This window comes from Miniopterus natalensis, chromosome 1, assembly GCF_054644295.1.
Source record: "Miniopterus natalensis isolate mMinNat1 chromosome 1, mMinNat1.hap1, whole genome shotgun sequence".
NCBI classification, from domain to species: Eukaryota; Metazoa; Chordata; class Mammalia; order Chiroptera; family Miniopteridae; genus Miniopterus; species Miniopterus natalensis.
In genome coordinates this window covers 130629398-130653684 of record NC_142081.1, presented here as the reverse complement: position 1 = coordinate 130653684, position 24287 = coordinate 130629398, and the positions used below count along the sequence as shown (strand labels likewise).

The window sequence follows — 24287 nt, the reverse complement described above, 5'->3', positions numbered from 1 at the left end:
TCCTGTGTATCTAAGGGGTGCTACATATGTGCCACCCTTGAGAAACATATTAGGCATATAAACTATCTTCTGTGTCCTATGGTCCAGATGGGGAATTCTGGTTGAGACCACTGACAGACATGAATCTTAGAAACAATGTTGAGCCCGGCCAAGCGTGGCTCAGCGGTTGAGCGTCGATCTGGGATCCAGGCGATCAGGGTTCGATTCCCGGTCAGGGCACATGCCCAGGTTGCGGACTCGATCAATGACTCTTTCATCATTGATGTTTCTATCTCTCTCTCCCTCTCCTTTCCTCTCTCTGAAATCAATATATATTTAATAAAAAAAAGAAAAGAAAAAAAAGAAACAATGTTGAATGTAAACAGCAAAGGGCAAAGGCTGCATACAGTATAATAGCATTTTAATACTAAAAAGCTCATCTACTGATGGGCACTTAAGATCTGGAAACAGCCCAAGTGCCCATCAGTAGATGAGTGGATAAAAAAACTGTGGAACATATATACCATGGAATATTATGCAGCTGTAAAGAAGGATCTCGTACCCTTTGGGACAGTATGGATGGACCTGGAGAATATGAGGCTAAGTGAAATAAGCCAGGCAGAGAAAAACAAACATCACATGATCTTGCTTATATGTGGAATCTAAAGAACTTAATAAACTGATGAACAGATTAAATTCAATGACATGGAAGCATAGAACAGACTGACGAATGTCAGAGGGATGGAGGAGGGTGGGTGGGCAGAGGGGGAGAGATTAAGCAAATAATGTATATGCATATATGCACAACCCAAGGACGCAGACATGGTGGGGAGAGGAACTGGGGAGGGAGATGGGGCGAGGTGGAATGGGTCATTGGGGAGAAAAAGGGACATCTGTAATATTTTAAACAAAAATAAACAACAAAAATAAATAAAACTAAAAAACAAATAAAAATAACATTGCTTAGAAATACACACATAACATGGCAGAATTATTTTTGAAAAAGGAAATGACAAATATAAATTCAAGATAATGGTTACTTCTGGGGTAGAGAAGGAAAATACAGATCCATGATCTTCAAAACGCTCTAGTTCTTAAATCAGGATTAAGGCATTTATTTATTTTCTAATCCCCACCCAAGGACATGCTTAGAGAGAGGAAGGGGGTGGGGGGAGCATTGATGTAAGAGAGAAACATCAACTGGTTGCCTTCTGTACGCACTCCAACCAGGGTTCAAACCCACAACTCAGGTATGTGCCCTGAATGGTAATGGAACTGGCAACCTTTCAGTGAACAAGACGCTCAACCAACTGAGCCACTCCAGCAGGGCAAGGCCTTTAGATGTCTGTTTTGTTTACTTCATAACTTATATGTTACGTGTGTTCTTTCGTATGCACGAAATAGTATAATAAAAACATTTTAATAATGTAAAAGCTGAGTACAACATTCCATATGTGACCTGGCCAATCTTGCAGAATTCAGTATCATGCTACTGCACCGCCTTTGTTATGTAACTTTTTGTTACCATGACCTTCCGTTTAGACAATTACAACACACACCACAAATTCCCACGACTTCACAAATTTCAAGTGTTTTCTATCACTTCTGCAGTTAGGCCAGTTCTTATCTAATCTATAACTTTATAGTGGTAATTTTACCTGATGACAAGAGCTATCACTCTTAAAATTCATTCAGTCTCTTGCAACTCATCCTTCAGTCTGTAATCTTTTAAAACCCTTAGTTGGCATTTCATTTTCAGTTATTCCTCTTAGATTTCTCATCCACCAGTTCTAAGTCATTATCCAAATTCACAAACAGGCCAGAGACAAGGGCAGAAACCTGTTATATGCTGCTCTAGATAGCTCTAAAACAGTTCTGGGAAGAGTTCTGCAGCCAGCAAGGAATCCTATTAACTGTTTTATCTACCAGCTTTCAAAGGTCCTTGTTTTAAGGAGAGACTCTGTTAAATGTCTTACTAAAATCTATGTATCTACAGCAATACTGATTAGTCATTAAAAATAACAACTACCAAGAACAGAAGCACTTAATTTTAATTACTTCTAATAGCATTTCTGACACAAATTATTTTAAGGTTTCTCAGTTTGGGTTCACAAAAATTAAAATCACCCAATTCCTATCACAATAACAAGAATAATGAAATTCTATCAGAGATCAAAGGTTGACTATGTTCAGGCCTATATTAGATACGAATATGAAAGTGCATATATAGCACCCTGCCTGGTACTTAACTAGTATTACCCCCAAATTCACTTTCTTTCCTCAAAATAATACAATGAAATATCATCTGCTTTAAAAGAAGAGAGAACTTCATGACCTAGTAGGAAAACAGTATGTGGCTATAACTGCACAACCCAGCAACAGAAGAGCATATCTGGATGTCTGAGGAGGAAGGGTAAAAAACCACCTTGTAATGGTTATATCAGGTACCTGATACATCATCAAGCATTTAGAACTCTTAATTACTCTGTAATTATTTAAGTATTCAAACAACTCTTAAGCTCAAAATAAAAATAAAACAAATCATAACAAAATTCCTGCAAAATCTCTTTGGTCCCATAGTAAGGAGACAACACAAATATAAATTATTTCTATGCATTGTCCTATAGAGTATTCATTCAGTCAGCAAATATTCATTGAGCACCCACCATAAGTGCAGTACATTATAGACTATGGGGGTATAACATGAACTATGTTCTTGATTTGTGGAACCACCACTAAAATATTGTGTCTAATAATGTAACATAAGCTATCATTAGACTTTCCAGTGGCCATATCATATTACTAATTTTATTAAACTTACAGTCCACTAAATTCCCTAGTTTTTCCTCTTATACACTGCTCAGATGTATGCTCAAGCAACTAGGTTATTAGATCCAAATTTATTTATGGCAATCTGTCCTTTTTTTCAGTCTGTCAAGAATTTCTACAATGACAGTTTCTTTTCTACCTTACCTCACACCCTATTCCTTCTAGTTTCTTCCTGTCTCTAAATCTGATAAATATACCTCTCTGTCAGTCATTAAAATGTTGAACAGAACAGTACTGAGGTAAGAACTAATGGTGTACGTTACTAGCATGCTCCAAAGTAGACCTGGATTAATTATTCAGTTCTCCATTGCTTCCCTCACTAAACAAGCTGAGTCACCTCATTCTATTGTCATGTCTACAACTGTCTATAAAAATATTATTAGGTTTAGGTCAAACATCTTCCCAAAGTTCAGGTATAGTATGTTCACCAACTTTCCCTAATCATGTTCAGGACAAAAAAGACCTTTTCTTAAATGAAAAGGTAACAGCTAAAAAGGATGAACAAGTGAGGGGGAAAGGTCACTATGTAGCTTCCAATATAAACCAGAAAGCTTTAAAAATAAATATGAATTAGGTAGGGAGCATCTGAGATCTTGCTCCCCCCAGCATATGTCATCAATTTGGCTCAAATAAACTCATAAAAATAAGTGAATAAATACATACATACATACCAGGTATACTTTTACAAAACCAGTTTATGGGGAGGTACCGTTACTTTAAAAATAAATGCTCTTTAATTAAGAAAATTTATCTAATTCTATGAATTCTTATACACACTATAGCTTTGACCAGGGTTATAGCTGACCACACAAAGCAAATTTAATCACTGGAATTGTTTTTGATTGTTAAAGCCAAACAACATTTTTTCCTAACTAAAAGCTTCTTGCCTTCAATATAGTCACTGGAGACTACTTAAAAAAATAACAACATCCTAAAATTTTCATAAGTATATTAAACTCTATAAATTCTACAGTTTATATCAGAGAATCAGGTTGAAATCCTTTTTTAAAATGCTAATATATGTGAATAAGGCATAATACAAATGAACATTTACCACTTGGAACTGAAATACAAACAAAAAGATAATCCATGAATATGATAGTAATTCTCTGGCACAAAATATGAATGCACTTTATGCATTTTAAGTGAATTTTAAATTTTAAGTAAACTTTCAGAATATCATCTTCAAGCTTTAAAATTAACATCCAGCAAAAGTCATTATACAGATACAACTTGGGGTTCTTGACAATTTGGCAAAAGCTTAGAGCTTCTTTTTCCCACTATGAAGAAAAACTGAACTAGTAACAGTGCACACAAACTCATGTGAGGTATATACAACTAAGAAAATAAACTATAAATACTTTACAGCCATCTGTGTAGAGAAGTGTTGTTATACGTGACTTAAAAATTATGTTCATTAAAGCCAAATTTTTACTACTCATACCCTTTATCCTAGTAGATGTTAAATATACCTTAAAAGTAACAAAACAAGATTTACTGCAAATACTCTAAGTTTGCTGCTCTTCACTAAACTCCCAAAGCAAACTACAATAGTCTTATTTCAGTGCTAAGGTAACTAAAGCATAACCCTCCACCCTGCCTTGCACCATACCTGAAACCTAAAAATTTTTATTTTATTCAGTGAAGATGTCTTAAACACAAGTATTTATATGAACTGGACTTATATCTGATCATGCTATGTCCTATTTGCTATAACTCTTTTGGTCTCAAAATACACAGTTTTGGAATTGGAGATTAACATCAAGAGAAATGTCTTTCCCTCCAAATTGCTTACCTGAATATATTTCCGCTGTGTTTCATCATTTAAAACATGTGCAACATGCTTGGAGAAAATCTTTTCCCTACCCGTTCTGGCATGGATACCAACCATAGTGACACCAATGGGCCAAGGGGCATTTCCAATGGCCATCTGAAGATAAGCATCATTAGCCTAGTATGAAACATTAAGGAGAGATAAGAAAAGTAGAAATATTGTGTTGGTCCAAATTTTTATTTCAAGTATTTCACAACTCTTTATGAGGTAATTTTCATCCATCTCTTAAGCATGTTGAAAATATTACCATTCTCCTTACTTAAACAAAAGAAATTAAAATATGGAATGACTGACTGCCCTGCCCAGAACCACAAACGTCCATGGTAAAACAGAAACCAAAGCTAACCTTATGAGTGAAAACACAAACATTCCTCTGTAGCCTTTGTGCATGAAAATTAATGCATTTCAATCTGGAATTACCAGGTAGATAATTTGATGTACTGAAAGAAACTCTAGTGTGGATCTCCTTTCCACCTAGTCTCCTCCACAGGTGGACATACAGAAGACAGTTTTCCATAATCCATCTGGAAACTATGTCCATATTACATAGGGCCCAGGGCAGATATGTAAACAGATTAAATAAAGGCCCTGGAGTCAAACTGCTAAAGGATGAGGTCGGTTCACTTCGGGCCCCCAACCCTCCCACCTGTCAAGAACCTTAAAATAAAAGTTACAAAATGTAAAGACATAAACCCATGAAGACAAACAACTCTTTCTAAACTAAACCTGGTGACTTGTGAGGAAGGAAAAGAAGTAGTAGAACAAAATAGAAAGCGAGGAAATTCTAAACGGCCCTGAGGGGCTCACAGATGCTTATATAGCCAGGCCTCAAAGAGATTTTAATTTAAAAACATCAAACACTTAAGTGTTTGACATGCGGAGTAGATTTTTTAAAACTCAGGTACTACAAATAGATTAACTGAAAGATCATTTCTACCCTATGATAAATGTGAATTTGTTCTACTCAATTTTTTTAAAGCTTAATTTTAAAAGGGCATATACACATTTTTATCAGTTACCCACATATGTTAATTTTAACCTTGGATATTAACTGATAAAATTTCCAATATTTAGTTTCCCTAAATTTCCAAAGGAAACTGTCCAAATAGGTTATTTCGTGGTTCTTTCTGTAGTTTACACAAAATAAACTCTCACCTGATTCTCATTTATGAAAACGTAACAACAGGAAAGGCAAGTGATCTGAATTCTTTGTGCAGTGATGGTGACCTATTCATCCATTCCAATGCTGTCCTTAGTAAGCAGTATGCAACTAACAGAAACTATCCAATAAAGTTTATAGCCGTGAAAAAATTTTTCTTGATGAAACTAACTGGCTCTCATATAGAAGGAATAAAAACAATACTTTAGCCTCATTAGCATGAGGCTCTGATCAAGGAGACCACCAGTCACCCAAGAATGCCAGCAGTCCCTTCTGAGCACAGATACTCAGAGCACAGAAATATCATTCCCACTTTTCTGTCAGAACCTGTCTACTGTTCTGGAACTGTCCAGGAACTGCTGCTGAAATTCTCTACTGCTGCTCTCTCAGGAGGCACAGCCACCAGAAGCCCCCTCTTCACCCTCAGCTCATGGCCCACTAAGCAATGTCCCATTTCCAATCTCCACTACTGGGGCACTAGGCCCTTCTCTTCTTGTTCCCCTCCACCAACTGACAGCCTTCCATTCTCCCCTTTCTAAACTCTACCCCAGCAGCACATGGCCACCAGTGCTTTCCCCATGCCACCTTGTGCCAGAGCCCATTCAGCAGGAAAGACACTGGAGCAAGGGGGAAATCTTCCCTTACAAGGGTTCTGCTACTGCTGCAGTCCTGAAATAGGAGACATGAAGGCTAGGAGCCTGACTTGGAACATTTCTCATAGAAACAACTATAAAGGGTGGTCAAATTCCATTGTATCACTAGTACAACAGTTCAGCTATATTACAAATTAAGTAGGTATTTATAACTACGTAACATTGTTTCTATGGGAAAATTTGTTCCAAGCTGTAACCAACCATCTACAAATTCTGAAATTCTATCCCAGTCATGAAATGCACCTTGCCCATATCCAATACATGATCTGAAGAATCTTTACACCTACCTTAAAAAGAACTAAAACAGCCCAGCCAGCGTGGCTCAGCGGTTGAGCATTGACCTATGATCCAGGAGATCCTGGTTTAATTCCTGGTCAGGGCACATGCCCAGGTTGTGGGCTCGATTCCCGGTAGGGGGGGCGTGCAGGAGGCAGCCAGTCAATGACTCTCTCATCATTGATGTTTCTCTCTCTCCCTCCCTTCCTCTCTGAAATCAATAAAAATATATATATATTTTTAAATGACTAAAACATACAGTGTGGTCTGAAAGTTTAACAGTGAATGCCCCACAATAAAGCTGACAATACATAAGAAAATAAAAGTTTTATTTTTTAACTACTAATTCATTTTACATTTATTCTTAAGTCTCCTATGTAAAACTCTCCCACACTAAATGAACATATTATGTACCCAACCTAGACAGACAAATAACCATACTTCCAATGCATAGCATGGTAATGTACCTTCACATATTCTCTCTGCAACATGAATTTAATAATATCTGTTATGGATTCTTTAATATCAGCAGGAAGATTCTGGAAAAGAAAAAAAAAGCATAACTAATTTTAGAAGCTACTGTGTAGTTATAGACTGCATTTATTCCAATTTTATATATTCTATTTTTAAAAATCAGTTAATAAAAGCATTTTTTGAGACACCTCACCCTTTTCCGCAGCTTTCTGAAAAGGGGTCTAAGATAGGACTCGGTCTGTTTCTGAGTGGCACTGTTCAGTTTACCCTGCACACTGCGCTTCACATAATCTTCTCTGGCATTCAATTCTTTAGCCCAAACACCAAGAAGGAACTGTTGAAAGAATGGGTAAAATTAGACTACAATGCCACCCAGTGGTTGAACAAGTTTAAAGTTCCCTAAAACACAAAACAATAACCATCATCCTTAGAGTAAATTTCTCAACTGATTATAATATCATCCACTAATATTTAATGAATGAACTATACCTGCTTATTCTCTCATATGTTTTGAAGTAATACCTACTCCACATATATTCCTAGCTCAAAGACAATCCATTTTCCCCCAAAAGAATTACCAAATTACATGAATAGCTATTTGATAGGAATAAACTTTTACTAGTATTTCTATTACATAAGATTCACCCCACCTAGATTATCAGCCATAATACTATATGTGCTGTGATATGTAATGAACCCCCCAAGTATGTTACAGTATCTGAACTTTCTACTTCTGCAGTAGAGACAACAATTCAATTAAAAATTCCCACTAAAATGCCTAACTAAAAGATCAGGAAAGAAAAAAAGAAACAGAAATAAAAGAAGCTATGACCCACACCCTCCCCTACCCCAGAAAACTACCACAGTGCCCCTTGGATTTAGCTGTATAAGGAGCACCCTTCTAGAGGCAGATAAACTGTGAAGGCTGAGGAGAACATACTCCCCTAGTGGCAATCTCTGTACAATCCTATATAAGGAAAGGCTGTCACACTAAGAGAAAATTCTAGTTCATAATTAGTCCCTATGCCCTACCTAGTTCCATATCATTTCCTCAACAGATTCAGAATCTTGATAACTCATATGTTGTATTTAAACTATAAATGCGAGTAAAAGCATATCTTGCATTTAAATCTCATGGCCTGAACACAATTTATGAATAAATGCTGAAATGAATCTGGGATTTGCACATACGCTACCTAAACTACTAAAGACAGAAATGCTGAGAAGATGGAATGAGCATATTATAGGATGAATAAGCAGCTATCTGTAGAAGTGAGAAAATGAAGTCTCTAAAAGGTTACTGATGTGTTTGCTTTTATCACTGCCAATGTCTTCCTACCTCCTTCCTTTCCTGTCAACGCCTCTCATAAAAACTTCTAGAACGCTCCCCTCACTGCACTCCTTCCTAGAGTGCTTTGAAAAAATGCAGAACTCTCCAAATTTCTTGTTCATTCCACTGCTGTAATTCTTTTCCTTGTGTTTATGTTAATAAGTCAGCTTTCTTAAAAAGTGGCAAGAGGAACAGAAATAGACACTGTCTTCGGTCAACCTCTATACCCAAGTGCAAAGCAATAACATAAACAGTGTTCATGCCAGAAATGTTTATTGAGCGTTCCCTTCCCAGCCTAACTCTTGACAATCCAAAAATATAAAATCTTCTTAACCAACCAAAATGTCCTCCTTTCTTAGCCTAAAAGTACATACCTTAAGGAATTTGGTAATGATGTCCATGTCTTTATGATCATCACCTTTTCCTAAAGATTCTCCCAATGCCTGAAGAAAAATAATGCTCCTGCTCATTAGTAAAGAGCAACAACAGAATATATATGTTATCAACACCAGTCTAAACATGGCTCTTTATTACACAGACTGTCCAATTTCTATTTAAAAACCTAATAGAATTTCTGAATAAATTTTTTTAAAAACATCAATTTGCCATTTAAATTTTGAAAGCATGTTGTCTTATGAATCAAAAGACAGAAGAAGGGGTAAGGGGAGTGACTGCTAATGCATATGAGATTTCTTTTCAGGGGAATAAAATTGTTTTAAAATTAGATTATGATGATAACTATACCACACCATGAATGTACTAAAAACCATTCAATTGTACACTTTAAATTGGTAAATTGTATGGTATGCAAATTTCTCAATAAAGTTGTTAAAGGAAAAAAACCCCGCAAAACCACAAAGAACTGGTTGCTCACATCAGTTATTCCAATAAAATTTAGAGTCCACAGATAGGTGTTGTGGTGGGGGGGAGGATGCAATTAAAAGGACATCCTCCTCAACTATGATATCAACATGTGCGAGAGCAAGGAATGAGAGGGAAAAAACTAACGCTTTACAATTTATTAAGTATTAAGAGCTTTAAACTAAGCCATATTATTTGCTCAAGCTAGATATTTGGATAATACAACATTGCTCTTTAATTGAGATTGCATATATCACTCCACATTCAACACACTGCCATAATTATAAAGCAAAAGATTGCCCAGTGTTGACAGGGGTTGGGGATGTGAGACACACCCTGCTGGTGGGGTACAGACTAGTATAACCATCTGGAGAGCAGTACTTAGACTAGTTAAATATATATAAACCCCACAATCCCACTTCTGAGTCCATAGGGGAGAGGTACAAGATTATTCATCACAAAGCTGTTTGTGGCAACAGGGAGCTGGGAGCAATCTAGTTGTCCATCATTATGGGGGAACAAAAGTAAAAGGCAGGGAATGTCACAGGATATAAACTATTTCTTAGCAGTTAAAAACAAAGATTTAGATAAGGCATCAAGGATGGATATTAAAAAACACAGTTCAAAGTATGAAAAGAAAAAGTAAAAAGCAGAAAGACAAATTTCTTAGTATGATACCATTTATGGAAATAAAAAACATGTGCTCACAAAACGCTACTAGTTTTAGAAGACCAATAACAAATAAAACAATACACATCAAACATATCAGAATGACTACTTTTAAAAGGCAGGAAACAGGGGAATATGAGTAGAGAATGAGAAAAAAGGGACTGAATGAATCAAAGCATGAAATGAAAGAAGGACCTTTCTAATGACCAAAGATGATAGTGTGCTCTGAACTGAGCAATCTGATGAACTCAACCATTTGCTGCAGGGAATGAAAGGTGTGATAGGAGATGAGGTAAAGTGGGTGTAGAGATTACCTCTAACTCTTCAATTGTGGTGTTTTCTTCATGAACTTTCAAATCATTCTGTGTGTCTTCCTCTCCAGGTTCTTGACCACCCACAAGTTCATTGAGGTACTGCTGATCAATCTTATCCAAAGCTGCTTTCAGATCATTCCTCAACCCCTGAGAAAGGTGAAAAATTACACCTAGTATGAAATTTCACTGATCTTTCACTTGGCTTTTCACTACTTAACAGTATAATTCATCTCGACTACCAGTCAAGATGGCAGAGTAGGTAAACCCTGTACTTGCCTCCTCTCATGACCACATCAAAATTACAACTTAAATGGTAGAACAATAATCATTGAGAACCACATGAAGACTACTCTGAACTCTGAAAACATTCAGAAAAGTCAACAGTATAAAACTAGTGTCTCCTCTATATCCTAGGTTATCACTGTATTTCTAACACCAGCAACATCCACATTTTATTCACATCCAGTTTGTGACTCATAAAAATGAAAGCCTTAAGCTCTGGTTGGTGTGGCTCTGTGTTTAGAGCATCAGCCCACGCACCAAACAGTCTCAGGTTCAATTCCCGGTTAGGGACACATACCTGGGTTGCAGGTTTGATCCCTGGCCCCAGTCTGGCTGCATGTGGGGGGCAACCAATTGATGTGTCTCTCTCACGTTGATATTTCTCTCTTTCTCTCTCTCCCTTCTTACCTCCCTCCCTTTCACTCTCCAATATCCTCGGGTAAGGGTTAACAAAAAGAAAAAAGAAAGCCTTAAGCTGGACCCTTATTTTACACCATATACAAAAATTAACTCAAAAGCAATCAAAGACCTAAATGTAAGAGCTAAAACTGTAAATCTCTTAAAAGAAATATAGGAAGAAAGCTTCATGACTCTGGATTTGGGAATGATTTCCTGTATACACCACCACAAGCATGAGCAACAACTACAGCAAAAAGAGATAAACTGAATGTCATCAGAATTAAACACTTTTATGCATCAAAGATGCTGTCAATAGAGTGAAAAGATAACCCAAGAAAAGAGAAAAAATACTTGCAGATCATGTATCTGATAAGGACTGATATCCAGAACACATAGAATACTTAGAACTTAACAACAAAAATCAACCAACATGATTAAAAATGGGCAAAGGATTTGTTTTTTTTGTTTTGTTTTTAATTTTAATTTTGTTTAAATATTACAGATGTCCCTTTTTCTCCCCAATGACCCGTTTCACCCCGTCCCTTTCCCCTCCCCAGTCCCTCTCCCCACCATTGTCCGTGTCCTTGGGTTGTGCATATATGCATATAAATTCTTTGGTTACTCTCTCCCCCTCCACCCACCCACCCGCCCTCCTCCATCAAAAATGGGCAAAGGATTTGAATAGAAGACATGCAAAAGGCCAATCAGCAAATGAAAAGATGCATATTAGCAAGTAGAAACATGAAATCAAAACTACAATGAAATATCACTTCACATACATTAGGATGGCTATTATCTACAAAAAACAACAACAAAAAGAACCCAGAAAATAACAAGTGATGGCTAGGATATAAATAAATGGAACACTGTGCACTGCTGGAAATGTAAAATGGTGGAGCTACTGAGGAAAACTATTGGCAATACCTCAAAAAGTTAAACATACCCACATCAAGACACATTATAATTAAACTGTCAAAAGATAAAGACAAGGAGAGATTCTTAAAAGGAGCAAGAGAAAAACAACTTGCTACATACAACAAAACACGCATAAGACAATCAGCAGATTTTTCAGCAGGAATTTTGCAGGCCAGAAGAGTGGCACAATATAGTCAAAGTACTGAAAGAAAAAACTTCCAACCAAGAACACTCTACCTGGAAAAATTATAATTCAGAATTGAAGGAAAGATAAAGAGTTTTCCAAACAAGTAAAAGCTAAAGGAGTTCATCACCACTAACCTGGCCTTACAAGAAATGCTAAAGGGATTTTTTTACACTGAAAAGGAAGGGTGCTAATTAATAAGAAAACAATATGAAAGTATAAATCTCACTGGTAAAGGTACATACAGAGTGAAGGTAGTGAATTAATCACGTATAAAGCTAGTATGAAGGTTAAGACAAAAACAGTAAAAATAATAACTACAATAATTAGTTAAAGGATGCACAAGATAAAAAGATGTAAAATGTGACATCAAAAACATAAAATGTGAGTTGGGTAAAGTAAAAATGTAGAGCTTTAGAATATGTTCAAACTTAAGTTCTTATCAACTTTTTAAAAGACTTTTCCAGTCCAAGCCAGGTGGCTCAGTTGGTTGGAGCACTGACATATACACCAAAAAGGCTGAGCACTGACATATACACCAAAAAGGCTGCCGGTTCAATTCCTGGTCAGGGCACATATGGGGGGCAACCAATCAAAGTTTCTCACATCGATGTTTCTCTCTCTCTCTAAAATCAATAAGCATGTCCTTGGGTGAGGATAAAAAGACTGTTCCAGTTATAAAATAATTCATGAAGATGTAATGTTCAGCATGGTTACTACAGTTAATAATACTGCATTGCATATTTGAAAGTTGCTAAGAGAGTAACTCTTAAAAATTCTATCACAAGAAAAAAATTTTGTAACTGTGTATGGTATTGGATGTTAACCAGACTTTCTGTGGTGATTATTTTGCAATATCCACAAATATCGAATCATTATGTTGTACACATGAAACTAATATGTTGTGTGTCAATTATACCTGAATTTTTTAAAATGTACAAATAAGAAATTCTGTATTTGACACAGACTTGAACAAGATTAGAATCTAGTGTAATAAATTAATATTAAAAGCCAGAAGATTTTTAAAGTAATAAAACATTAGTAAAAAAATTAAGTGAGATAAAAACTTAATAGTTCACAGCAGAATTTTATTCTATCTTTTAAAAAGGAAAGTGACTCTGAATATAGAAGAGAAATAAATGTTGGTGAAAAGAGGCATTATAAAAACCACTAACTCTTTCCAAGAATTCAGATTAAGAAAGTGTTAGAAAGGACTAAGAATAAAGAAAAACAAATAGCTTTTAACATTAATAATATAAATGAAGAAAATTTTTAAAAAGTCATTTATGCTTTGGGAAAATAAGTGTCAAACACAGAATCACCAAATGATCTAGCAATTCCACTTCTGGATATACACACACAAGAAGTAAAAGGAGAAACTAAAACAGAAGTATTTGTACATGTATCTTCATAGCAGCTTTATTAACAATAGCCAAAAGGTAGAAACACCCCAAACATCCGTCGAGGATGAATGGATAACCAAATTGGGGCTCATACATACAATGGAATATATTTCAGCCTTTTAAAAAAAAGAAATTCTGACACATGCTACAACATGGATGAACCTTCAAGGTTTTATGCTAAGTTAGAAGACTGGTCCAGTGGTGCCTTCAGATGACGTTAGCCATTCGACTGCAATCACATGCAAGATCCTGAGCCAAAAACTGCCCAGCTTAGCCCAATCAAACCACAGAACCATGAGAGATAGTAAGTCATTCTAAGCTACTAGGTTTCAGAATGGTTTGTTACAGTCAGAGATTACCAAAAAAGGTTTTATAATAATAAATTGTTTTAAGCTACTAAGTTTTGGGTGGCATAGCCATAGATAACCATACCTGTTTCTAAGTAATTGGTAGAGCAAGTAGATAAGTTAATAAAGCCTCAGAATGTCTGAACAACACTACTGTAACTGACATTTATTTATCCAAAGCATAAAACATACTCTTTTCAAGAGCCCATGGAATGTTCACCAAAACAGACCATATGCTAAGCCATAAAACAGTATCAGAGCTCTAAATGTCAGAGCTTTTAGAAGAAAATCCAGAAGAATATTTCTTTAAGACCTTGGGACAGGCAAAGGTTTCTTAAGCAAACCACCAAAAGCCATAACCATAAAACCAAAAGCTGATAAAGTAGACTTCATCAAAATTTAAAACTCTCCTCCCCTTCAAAAGACACCAATAAGAGAACAGGTAAGCCACAGACTAGGAGAAAATAGTCACAAAACTTACATCTGTATCTCACAAAGGACTTATATCCAGAATATATAACTCCTACAACTCAAAAATAAAAAGACAAACAACCCAATTAAAACATGAACAAAAACTTTAACACACACCACAAGAGAAAGATACATCCAGTAAGTCCATGAAAAGATGCTCATAATCTTTAGTTATCAGGGAAATGTGAAAACCACCACAATGAGATACTATTACACAGAAAAACTGTTAAAATTTAAAAGACTAACAAAAATGCTGATGGCATTTGAAAATATTTGGCATTTCTTAAAAAGTTAAGCATACATTTAGTCTTACCATTCTGCAATTCCACTTCTCAGTATTATCCAAGAGACATAAAACATAGGTTCAAAAAAGACTTGTATAAGAATGTCCAGAACACTTTCATTCGTAACAGCCCAAAGTTGAAAACATACTATGGTATATTCATATGACTGAATACCATCAGCAATGAAAAGAAACTACTGATAACCGCAGTAACAGAGATGAATCTAAAAAATACTATGCCAATCAAAAGAAACGAGACACTAACACTTCATCCATAAGAAATAGAATAAGCAAAATTAACCTATGGCAATAGAATTTTGCCCAGGAAAGGAGAAAGAGGAATATGGAAACTGGCCAAGAAGGAGCAGTGGAGAACTTCCTTGGGTGATGAAAATGTTCTAGGTCTTCATAAGGTTGGTTACCAACTTGTATGTATTTGTCAAAATGCACTGAACTGTATGCTTAAGCTATGTGCTTTTTTAAAAATTAAAAAAAACCACACACCTTACATTCACCAGCAGTAACCTGGCAACTTTTTCCGCTTTTTCCTTTAATAATGCAATTGGTCAAACTCCATAAAACTCCACACTATTCTAGTTTATGTGGTACAGCGGTATTCTTCTAGCTTTATTCTGACTTCTCACCTTGTTAACTTCTGGTGTCAGGATCTCTATTTTTCTTAAACGTTGAAAAGCATCATAATCAGTTTCTCCAAATAGTCGGATTGGTTCTCCTCTTTCTCTCAATCTTCTGATAACCTATTTAAAAAAAACAGCCAAAAGATAGTAGTAATTCCTTATGTTATTAGTAATAGTAATTCCAATTTTAAGTGACCAAACATTTATTTTGAAATGTCAATGCAAAAGTTTTGTTTGTTTTTTCTTTAATTTTCCATGAACAAATATAATGAGTCATTGTCACACCTTAAATAGCCCTAACAGTTTAGGTCCTTGGGCCGTTTCAGTAAAGTAACAGAAGAAGAATACATAAGAAAAACATTAAGATGGGAGCAAGTGATAATATTCATATAGAGAAGGAAAATAAAGTTTGAAGTCAGCTGATAACTCAGTGACCACACCCAAGGTCAGCATTGCAATACTACATTTAAACCAAACACTTGTCCCTGGGGCAAATGCAGGGCTTTTCAGAGGCCGATAATAATATTCTATTTCTTGACTTAGATGATGGTTATACAGGTGTTTGTTTTATAATTATCCATTACATTGAACATGTTTTATACGTTATATATACACTATAGTTCATAAAAGAAACAAAATTATAATTAATAAAGCTTGATCCAAATAAAATAAAAAAACACACACAATAACTTTACTTAGGAGTACACCTAGAAACCAATGGTAGGCCTCCCAATAGATTAAATGAAGCTTGGTATTAAAAAGACATTTAAGCCCTAGCCGGTTTTCTCAGTGGTTAGTGCATCAGCCTGCAGACTGAAGGGTCTCAGGTTCAAATCCAGCCAACGGCACACACCTCGGTTGCAGACTTGATCCTGTGTGTGTGAGGCAACCAATCAATGTGTCTCTGACATCGATGTCTGTGTGTCTCTCTCTACCCCCCTTCCACTCTCTCTGAAAAGCAATAGAAAAAATATCCTCGGGTGACAATTAAAAAAAAAAGAAAGAAAGAAACTTAAGAGGTCATCTATTGCTTTCTCTAATCAATGAAGAATTGACCTCGCCCGGCCGGGTGTGGCTCAGCGGTTGAACATCAACCTAGGATCCAGGTGATTGGGGTTAGATTCCCGGTCAGGGCACATGCCCGGGTAGTGGGCTCGATCCCCAGTTGAGGGTGTGCAGGAGGTGGCTGATCAGTGACTCTCTCATCACTGATGTTTCTCTCTCTCTCCCTCTCCTTTCCTCTCTCTGAAATCAATAAAGATATATTTTTAAAAAAGGAAAAAAAAAAGAATTGACCTCACAAACACCTTTGTCAGGTCCCTGTCCAACAACTGTCAGGAATCGCATCTCTTCATGAAACAGCTCACCCCATTTTTATTTTGCTTCTCAAAATAAACTAAAATCTACCTCCCTTAAACTTCTACCCATGTATCTTAGCTCTACTTTATGAAACCACAGAGAATACACAATTTCCTTTCAAAATTAGAGCTGTGGTCAATAAATTCTCTAAAAAGCCTCTAATATTCCTCTCTTCAGGCTAAGTATTCAAAATACCTTCCTCTAATTTTCACAAGACAGCTTCCAGAGTCAGCCATCCTTTCCTCCAGAGTCAGCCATCCCTTCCTCTGAAAGTTTCCTTTTGTTCAAAGTTCATTTTTGTTTTGTACCTTCTGAATAGTTTGAATTCTTTGTATCACATAAATATCTTTAAAAAATATTTTTAAAGGAAATAGTAGTTGGTATTGACCATAGCATGAGCAAACACTACAGGTGAGAATATAACCTGGTGTAACTGATAAAGCGCCCTCTGGTAATATGTATCAAAAGTCTTGGAAATGTACATAGACTTTAATATTTAGTACATACATTCCAGATCATCATGCTTAAAATTTTCCAAAGGAAATAATCATACATCATTATGCACGCATTCATGTCTATAGAAGGGTATTCCTCTTAGTATGATTTGTAATAGGGAAATGCTGAAGCAATCTAAATGACCATTAAGAAAAAATTGGTTTTAAAAATATCATGGGAAATTATAGTCATAAAAAATTACATAATTTAAAACAATTCAGACAATTTAAGTATAATTATTTAGAATATATACATTTAAAACAATGTGTTTAGTTTTTAAAGTTTAGAACAGATACTTTTTTTTGAAAAATTTTATTTTTCAATTACAGTTTACATTCAATATTATTATGTATTAGTTTCAGGTATACATCGTAGTGGTTAGACAATCATATACTTTATAAGTGTTTCTCCAGATATTTCCATTACCTACCTGGTATCATACATAATTATTACAGTATTATTGACTATATTCCCTATTCTGTACTTTAAATCCCTAGAACAGATACTTTTAAAAGTTTAACATAATAATATCAAAAAAGCAGAGATAATTTAGAACTTCATGAAGAAAACTGGCTAACAGCACAAGTAACTGAGTTCAGTAAGTTATCTTATATGGGAAATAATGACATAAAACTATTGGATAGAACTAGAGATAACTGCAAATGCTGTGCAGAGTTTTCTTTTTTTGACAAAACACTATATAACCTTACCTCTTTTTTTTTTTCTTTTTTTAAATATGTCTTTACTGGGAGAGAAAGGGAAAAGGAGAGATAGAAACATCAATGATGAGAGAATCATTGATTGGCTGCCTCCTGCACGCCCCTCACTGGGGATCGAGCCCACAACACAGGCATGTGCCCTGACCGGGAATCGAACGGTGATCTCCTGTATCAAAGGTCAATGTTCAACAGCTAAGCCACACCTGCCAGGCGGATGTATATAAACTTACCTCTTGCCTAGAAAGAGTCATAGGTAATTTTTCCTCTGCTAGTTCAAGTTCTAATACTGGATTCGATGAAGTTAATGGTTTCTGGTCCTCCTCTTTTGGCTGTATCTATATTAATAGGAAAAAAAAATGAAATTCAGCTCCTAAAATAGAGTTAATATTTATCATTCTATTAGATGAGCTGTTCACGAAAGTTAAACATGTTTTAATTATTAAAGGTCTTCTAAATGTTTCCTTCAAGGAAAGAGTTCATAATAAATGTCTAGCTTTTAAGAGCTTATCAAATTTGTCCATTTCAGGGACAGCACAAATAGAAAGCATGCACATCAGAGACACTTGCTACAGAAAAGTGACATTAAGTATAATGATGTCCAAAATTAAAACCTTAAAAGAGCTGAAACTTAGACTCACTTTCTCCCTTGACTCTAAGGAATTTTACTTTTTTCTCAAAAAACAATCAACTTCTCCTTTTTGAGAAAATCATCTTACAGGGTTGTCTGATCCTTGCCCTGGGTTTTAAATGAAGGCCAAAGAAAATAACTGCTAACAGAAACCTGTGGAGCCTCAATATCCAGCTTTTTCCTAGTCTACTTTTTGAAAGGTATTATTCCAAGTGCACAGAAATCACTGTTGGACATGTAGAAAATTTCCAATGCTAAACAGAACTTGTCCACAAAACTGAGCTACAAACCTTATGAGAAAATAATGAAAACCAGCACCTCTCTACTCATACCACACAAAAAAAAGAGTGAACATTCTTGTTGATATGAACCTGAAGGGAAAAAATCTCTTCATATATTTTCTTGAGTCTGCTGCCCAAGTCACAGTTTGGGAAAATTGAGTTCAGCAATTTATAAGCCCCACTGTGTGGTCTGTATAAAGATACTGAAATTTGGTTTCCCAACTGATCATAAGACAAATCTAAAATGCCAAAAAGAATTAAGATTAACAAAACATAAAAGAAGATCAACATTAAGGAAAAATTCAGATTCAACTAAGAAAGGCTATAAGGTTAAAATTATGTAACTTATGATTCTATACTTTTTGGTTAACGGTTAAGTTTATCAGTATTAATAATGTAACAGAAAATTGAAATAAAAAACTAAACTTCCATATTTTCACAGACCAAATCAGCATCAAGCCTTTAAAAATGGGAACTAGTTTCTACAAAGAAATAAAAGTAATACATGCTGTATTTTCATTACTACCAAGAAAGAAATATTAAAAATGTTTTAGAAAGAACAATCTGTGCTTTCCTTTTAAGCATAAAAACAGGTCATTTCTCCAAAAATCTTAGAATGAAAAGTAGTTTTAATTCTGGAATGGCAGCTGAACTCAATGTTATGAGCAATACCTTTACAGTAATTATTTTGCTTCAGTGCTTTCCTCTCTATAAGCAAGGAGGTACTATCCTATCACCAAAGCAACCTAAGCAAAGCAAAACTGCTGCCATTGTTTTAAATTATTTTCCTACCTTATCAAAAATTGAAAGGCTGAAATTTAGGGATCTGAGAAAGCAACAAGTCAGCAAACTAAACCCAGGGTAAGCAATTCTTATTCCAAATCAGGTTGGAGTTAGACAATGTTAGGGCAAGCAAAAGATGAGAATTCTTCTTTTTGAATATTCTATAGTAACGTACACATTATTTAAATTAGAAGCAAATGAAATCAATATATTCATGGGAAATATCAAAATAGCAATATAAACTTTTATATTTTAGAAACCTATCAGAAATATAACTACATTTTTAAAACCTGTCCTCTCCCAACACTACAAAATAAACCCAAATGCATATACATACCGTTTGTATTATTCATGCTTCCTCTAGAAATGCTATGCCAGATCATTTCCAGAACTTTCAACAGGACATGCACGAGAGTATTATTTTATATTGGTGTTTCACAAGCAAAAAGTTGATTTCAAATTAATGATTTAGCAAAACTCAAAGAGCCTCTGAAATTTGGTTTAAAAATTATTAAACATACTTCACTCATAACCTTTAACTCCTCCCAATAAAAAACCCAATACGTTATTCAACTAGGTAATTTCAAAGATAATTTCAGTCATGCTTCTAAAATGTAGTCTTCCAGACAACTCATTTGTTTCTAACAAACATTTCAATATGACATTTTCTATCCAATAGACTGAACAGTGTTTGAAATGTGGTTCCTTATTACACAAAAGCATATAAATGTTATACGGCACTATACGTTAGGCAGAGGTACTTAGAGCCTCTAATAATTAAAGGAATTATTAACAATGTAAATATAAAAACAATGGCTTAAAATATTCAGGAGAAAGCAGGGAAAATATCACTGCCAATACCACTGTTATTGAATAAAATGTTTTTAGCCCTTTAAAAATAGACTTTTATTGGGAGAGGTGGGGAGAGGAGTGGTGGGGAGATGAAAATGAGGCAGCATCAGGTTCAGAACTTAATTAAAAAAAAAAAAAATCAAGCTTTGATCTCAAGCCACTTCATGCTGTCCACAGAAGGCCAAACCATTCCAAGCCAAAAGTCATGCATGTATTTTCCTGAATTCAAGATAAAAAAGAAAAATAAAAACAAAAATTCATACCTCTCCAGATGGCTTCTCATTTATAGGCTAATGTATAACATTGATAAATTGAACAGAGATCAATAATTTTGTCACTTTAACAACAGCTGTATAAATTTAAACTCAGAAATAGACAATTCAACATAAAAGCAGTAATTCATACCTTGTAGCCACATCTTTCATAATATGCTTCCTCTTCTTTTTTTGCAAGTTCACTACGCTTGAAATATTTTTTATTTTCCTATTGAAGAAAGAAATAAGTTAATAATACCATCATTGCGTAAAAATACATGTCCCCTAATCAACAAACTGAAAACACTCTTCAGTTTTTCAAGAAATTGGTACAGGTTTTTTTGGTTCCATAGAGATTATATTGATTTCCTGAACATGCCATCTGTCCTCAACCTCTAGTCTAAATTTGAAGTATAAAGTGATTATAATAGTACCTCAATACCATCTCCACTCAGGTATTTAGCACCTCATAGTCCAAAGCTCACTCACTCAGGCAATGACCGTCAATGGATGCTAAGACCATTATAGTAAAAGTTGATGGTGAACAACGGAAAGACCAGGCTGCCAACACTTGAATCCACCGATCAAGTTTGGCATCAAGAAAACATTATGCACCATCAATACAGCATTCTTGCCATAAAGGTAAATATGAATCTAATCAAACATTTAGGTCTAACTTCCAGTTTACCGGAAATGTAGGAAATAAAGGAATAACTAAATAACACCATAGGGAAACAAACACTGGAAAGTTTTACAAACTAGCCCCCGTTTCTCCAACAAGTCAACGGATGGCATCAAAAGGGGGTGAAGCTGGGGTAATAAAAATGTTCTCAATAAAAAGAAACCAAGAATCATAATAAACAAATGCAATAACTGCAGTTTGTGTGGATCTGATTCAAACCAACCAACTGTAAAAACATATACATGCATATATAATTCAATACAAGATATTTTAAATATTTTTTTTATTGATTTCAGAGAAAGGAAGGGAGAGGGAGAGATAGAAACATCAAGGATGAGAAAGAGTCATTGACTGGCTGCCTCCTGCAAGCTCCCTACTGGGATAAAGCCCACAAATGGCCATGTGCCTTGATGGGGAATCGAACTGTGACCTCCTGGTTAAAAGCTTAAAACTCAACCACTGCGCTAAACTGGCCAGGCTCAATACAAGATATTTGAATGTGAAAGGAGTATTTGATGATATTAAGGATCTAATTTTAATTTTGTTGGGTGTCATTTGGTTTATATAAGAACATTCTTTTTTTTTCTAAGTGATTTTAGAGAAAGGAAGAGAGACAACAAGGGTCATCCATCTACTGCTTTCTGCATGTGCCCTGACTGGGAATCGAGCCCACAACCTGGGCATGTGCCCGGACCAGGCATAGAACCCACCACCCTTTGGTGCACAGGACAATGCTCCAACCAACCAAGCCACACCAACCAGGGCTATACAAAAACATTCTTATTTTCTAGAGTTAAAAATCTTTAAAGGGGAGGGGTAGATGGGCTCATCAGACAATTATGTTTTTGTATATGTTTAAAACTTTCATAATAAAGTTTTTTAAAGTTCATTAACTCCATAAACATCTACCACACATCAAGCACAGCTTTACAGATGTAACAATGAAGAAGATATTACCTGGGGTAAGGAACTGATGCTATCACCTGAATATCAAAACTACCCTGAGAAAGGTGGGAGCATATAATATTAATCCCACAGTAGAGGTGAGAAACCTGAGCATTAATTAGATGGTTAGGTGACATTCCCAGAATTAGTAAGCCTCATGAGTAACAAAGGCAGGATTAGAACTTTGGTCCTTAAATCCTTTGTATTGTCCAGGATTCCACGCTACAGTTCTTCACTCCCAAAATATCCCGAGGATATTTTTCCCACTGATTTTTAGAGAGGAAAGGAAGGAGAGGGAAAGGGGAGCGGGAAAGGGGAAGGAGAGAGAGAGACAGGGGTGGGAGAGAGGAACATCAATGTGAGAGAAACACATAGATTGGTTGCCTCCCACACATGCCCAAACTGGGCAGGGGATTGAACCTACAACCCAGGTATGTGCCCTTGACCAGGAATCAAACCCACAACCCTTCAGTTCTTATAGCAGTCTATCTTAAGTTGATGGTCGCTTAAGTTGAAACGTATTCTAAAGTCACTGCAATTTTTACTCCATGTTTATGTTTTTGTCCTTTTTTTTACTTTGTGTGTCTTTTAATTTATTCTTGTAATTATTCATGATCTGACTTTTGTCTTTTAACTTCTGTACTAGCTTTATAGTTGGTTGATCCACTGCTTTTACTACGTGTTTGCCTTTGATAGTGATCATTTTTTTCTTTCTTATACTTTACTATTCATAGTTTTTCTTTTTTTCCTTTTTCTACTTAAAGTAGTCCCTTTAACATTTCTTGTAGTACTGGTTTAGTTGTGATGAACTTCTTTAGCTTTTTCATCTCTGGGAAACTCCTGATCTCTTCTTCAACTCTAAAAGATAGTCTTGCTGGGTAGAGTAATTTTTTAAAAAAATATATTGATTGATTTCAGAGAGAGGAAGGGAGAGGGAGAGAGACAGAAACATCAATGATGAGTGTCATTATCAGGTGACTCCTGCACACCCCTGCTGGGGATGGAGCCTGTAACCCGGGCACATGCCCTGACCAACAGTCAAACCTCGGACCTCCGACCTCCTGGATCATAGGTCCATGCTCAACAGCTGAGCCACAGTGACTGGGCAGGGTAGAGTAATCTTGGTTGTAGGTCTTCCTTTTCATGACTTCGAATATTTTGTGCCAATCCCTTCTGGTCTGCAAAGTTTCTGTTTAGAAATCGGCTGAGTCTTATCAGAGCTCCTTTGTGGGTAAGTGCTTTTCTCTTGCTGCTTTTAAGATTCTCTCTTTGTTTTTAACTTTTTGCATTTTAATTATTATGTGTCTTGGTGTGGGCCTCTTTGGGTTCATCTTGTTTGGGACTCTCTGTGCTTCCTGGACTCATATGTCTATTTCCTTAGCCAGCTTTAACTTCTAATACAGTAAATATCGATAAACACATAAGCAAAAGTCCTTTGAGATCCTCAATAATTTGGAAGAGTGTAAAGGGGTCCTCAAACCAAAAGCTTTGAGAACCAATGTTCTAAGTTTCTGTTATGCAATAAAGTAATAAGAGATCAACTTAAGGAAGTTCCTAAATCATGTAATTCTTTCCCCACTGTTTCTCCAACAGTTTTAGCCTTCCTTTCGGTGAAGAGATGACCAACAGACTTTTCTGTGTGTATTGGGGGGGGGGGGGGGGGGATGTAATAGATAACCGGTTTTACTAGTAGGAAGGAATCAAAGACTTCAAAAAACTAATCTGAGTCTGCCTTTCCTCTATGTTTCAGCTGGGCACAAACCCTTAGTAAAACCACAGACGTGAACAACCAGAAGAACTGGGGCAGAATTCCGAAGAATACCGACAGAGTGCGTATACGGCGCCGTTAGCGAAACTGCGAGGGAATAGGGGGCAATGAGGGTAATTTTTGCCAAAATCCTGGGTTTTCCGCAACACCCCCACTTCCTCCCTAAGGCTCCCGAGTAAGGTGTCAAGGGAAGAACCAGGAGGGGCCGCTCCAGGGTAGTG

The 24287-nt window shown here is 35.9% G+C and overlaps 2 protein-coding genes across 2 annotated transcripts in view; one reads left to right on the top strand and one right to left on the bottom strand.

Moving 5' to 3' along the window:
• The window catches only part of LOC107542443 (pre-mRNA-splicing factor 18), a 28818-nt gene that overhangs the window by 4218 nt on the left and 313 nt on the right, over nucleotides 1-24287 (bottom strand). The window contains exons 2-9 of the mRNA XM_016219755.2: nucleotides 20823-20900; nucleotides 18104-18208; nucleotides 15307-15420; nucleotides 10379-10525; nucleotides 8909-8977; nucleotides 7398-7538; nucleotides 7198-7269; nucleotides 4604-4759 (exon numbers count right to left, since the gene is read on the bottom strand). Coding sequence (XP_016075241.1) covers nucleotides 4604-4759; nucleotides 7198-7269; nucleotides 7398-7538; nucleotides 8909-8977; nucleotides 10379-10525; nucleotides 15307-15420; nucleotides 18104-18208; nucleotides 20823-20900 — 882 coding nt within the window. The remainder of the gene's footprint in view (nucleotides 1-4603; nucleotides 4760-7197; nucleotides 7270-7397; nucleotides 7539-8908; nucleotides 8978-10378; nucleotides 10526-15306; nucleotides 15421-18103; nucleotides 18209-20822; nucleotides 20901-24287) is intronic.
• Nucleotides 24081-24287, top strand: part of RBM17 (RNA binding motif protein 17) — a 43756-nt gene continuing 43549 nt past the window's right edge. The window contains exon 1 of the mRNA XM_087825850.1: nucleotides 24081-24127. The gene's annotated coding sequence lies outside the window, so the exon portion shown is untranslated. The remainder of the gene's footprint in view (nucleotides 24128-24287) is intronic.